At 45.8% G+C, this 2,369-nt stretch overlaps 1 protein-coding gene across 1 annotated transcript; it reads right to left on the bottom strand.

Annotated features, from left to right (window-relative positions):
• Positions 1-337: 337 nt before the first annotated feature.
• LOC128065626 (ferritin heavy chain-like) lies at positions 338-1,117 on the bottom strand. The gene has a single exon (XM_052658839.1). It carries the CDS (start codon positions 1,047-1,049, stop codon positions 507-509), a length of 543 nt encoding a protein of 180 aa, XP_052514799.1. The 5' UTR covers positions 1,050-1,117; the 3' UTR covers positions 338-506.
• Between the last annotated feature and the right edge of the window lie 1,252 nt (positions 1,118-2,369).

The following is a 2,369-nucleotide window of genomic DNA, read 5'->3' as shown; positions in this document are numbered from 1 at the left end:
GTCTCAGAGCACTTTAGATTGAAAGCTCTTTTTTTTAAATTTATTTTTTATTGAAGTCTAGTTAATTTACAGTGTTTCTCATGTACATCTTTTCTGTTTTAATGTGAATATCATTATGCACTTGAACAAGAGATTCTACACATATACAAACAGAACTTGTGTCTCTTCAACAGTTTTGACCGTATTTCTGTGAAGGTATGCTGGGGAAATTCTGTCCTTAAATAAATGGTTAAAAACTAATTCTAGTCATGTTTAACCCAAGAGACGCTGGTTTGATCCCTTTGTCGGGAAGATCTCCTGGAGAAGGAAATGGCAACCCCACTCCAGTATTCTTTTTTCTTTTTTGGGTACCAAATTACTTTATTTGAAGGAATGGTACTAAAGAAAGAACTTAAGTAGATGTTTTGTTACAACTTATAGAAAAGATGAAGGTAACCCAAATATGCATGCACTGCCTTGGTGACCAGGGAAGTCACCCGTGTGGCTCTGGGAAGCCAGCCTGAGGCTTAGCTGTCACTGTGTCCCAGGGTGTGCTTGTCAAAGAGGTACTCTGCCATGCCCGATCCAGGGGCCCCCATCTTGTGCAGGTTGGTTATGTGGTCACCCAATTCTTTGATGGCTTCCACCTGCTCATTCAGGTAATGAGTCTCAATGAAGTCACACAGATGGGGATCATTTTTTTCAGTGGCCAGTTTGTGCAGTTCCAGTAGCGACTGCTTCACACTTCTTTCCAAGCACAGCGCACATTCCTTTGCGTTCAGCCCATTCTCCCAGTCATCACGGTCTGGTTTCTTGATATCCTGAAGGAAGATTCGGCCGCCTCGCTGGTTCTGCAGCTTCATCAGTCTCTCAGCATGTTCCCTCTCCTCATGAGATTGGTGAAGAAAGTATTTGGCAAAGTTCTTCAAAGCCACATCATCACGTTCAAAATAGTACGACATGGACAGGTAGACATAGGCGTAGAGCTCCAGGTTGATCTGGCGGTTGATGGCGGCCTCCGAGTCCTGGTGGTAGTTCTGGCGCGCCTGCGAGGGGGATGCGGTCGTCATGGTGGGCGGCTGAAAAGGGGCGGTGGTGGTGGTGGCGGTGGCGGCGACGGCTGAGCGGCGCTGGAGTGGCGGCGGGGACCTTGGGCCGGTCGGAGGGCGCTGTCAAATGGTGACGAGGGCTGGCTCTGAGTGGCCGGCCGGGGTGAGGGGGCGACAAGCAGCCGGGTTCCGTTCAAGCACTGTTGAAGCAGGAAACCGCGGCGACTCTCCGCGAAGACTGTCCACTCCAGTATTCTTAACCTGGAAAATTCCATGGACAGAGGAGCCTGGTGGGCTACAGCCCATGGGGTTGCCGAGTTGGACACGACTGAACACACACACACACACACACACATATACACAAAACTCACTCACTCACTCACTCCCCGTTTCTTCTCCCCGCAGTGGCTGACTCTGCACTCCAGTGCAGGGGGCCTGGGTTCCATCCCTGGTCAGGGAACTAGATTCCACGCTCCACAACTAAGATCAGCGTGCATGCTCAGTTGTTTCAGTCATTTCCTACTCTTTGCAACCCCATGGACTCTAGCTTACTAGGCTCTTCTGTCCTTGGGATTCTCCAGACAAGAATACTGGAGTGGGTTGCCATGCCCTTCTGCAAGGGATCTTCCTGACCAGGGGTGGAATCTGCATCTCTGGCATTGCAGGCAGATTCCCCAGATGAGCCACTGGGGAAGCCCCTAAGGCCCAGCACAGCCAAATAAATAAATAAACATGTTTGAAATAAAGAGAGACCCAGCTACAGATAATCTGAGAGTCAGTTTCGAGTTCACTTTGAAACTTAGTTATACTTCCTTGACAGAAAAGATTTTACATGATATTTACAAGGAATTGGTGAAGTTGCAGTTATCTTTTGATCCTGAGACACATTATCCTCATTGCCTGTGGATGGATATTCATTAATTCATTCTACTGCTATTAATTCTGTTCACAGTCAAAATAAGGCCTATGAATTTGGTGTTGTGCCAATATGAATGGATGGAAAGATGAAAGAGGCTGTCTCTCCTCTTATGGAGATCGGTTGATAACTGCAGTGATAAAAAATTATGTAAAACAAATGTTTCATTGGTATATGTTCTGTAAAGGGATATATATCAAATATATCATGGGTAAAATAGTGACGTAATTGGGTCTATTTTCTCACTTTTCTGTTCTTTACCATCAGTCTGTCTGTTAATGCACCAAAACTCATGTCTGTTTCTGTGTTAGTGGTTTTAAATGTAGTTTTTGTAGTTTGTTTCAGTATCTGGTATATCTAGGCTTCTCCTTTTCTCCATAGCTTTTCTTCTCCTTGATATTCTTTTGTGATATTGTCACCTATCG

Source organism: Budorcas taxicolor, chromosome 19, assembly GCF_023091745.1.
Source record: "Budorcas taxicolor isolate Tak-1 chromosome 19, Takin1.1, whole genome shotgun sequence".
Lineage (NCBI taxonomy): Eukaryota > Metazoa > Chordata > Mammalia > Artiodactyla > Bovidae > Budorcas > Budorcas taxicolor.
The sequence above is the reverse complement of the archived record's forward strand: the minus strand, read 5'-3'. Positions and strand labels throughout refer to the sequence as shown.

Bases quoted from the DNA above. Each gene is read 5' to 3' on its own strand.
- LOC128065626 (XM_052658839.1), bottom strand. From the start codon at position 1,049: ATGACGACCGCATCCCCCTCGCAGGCGCGCCAGAACTACCACCAGGAC.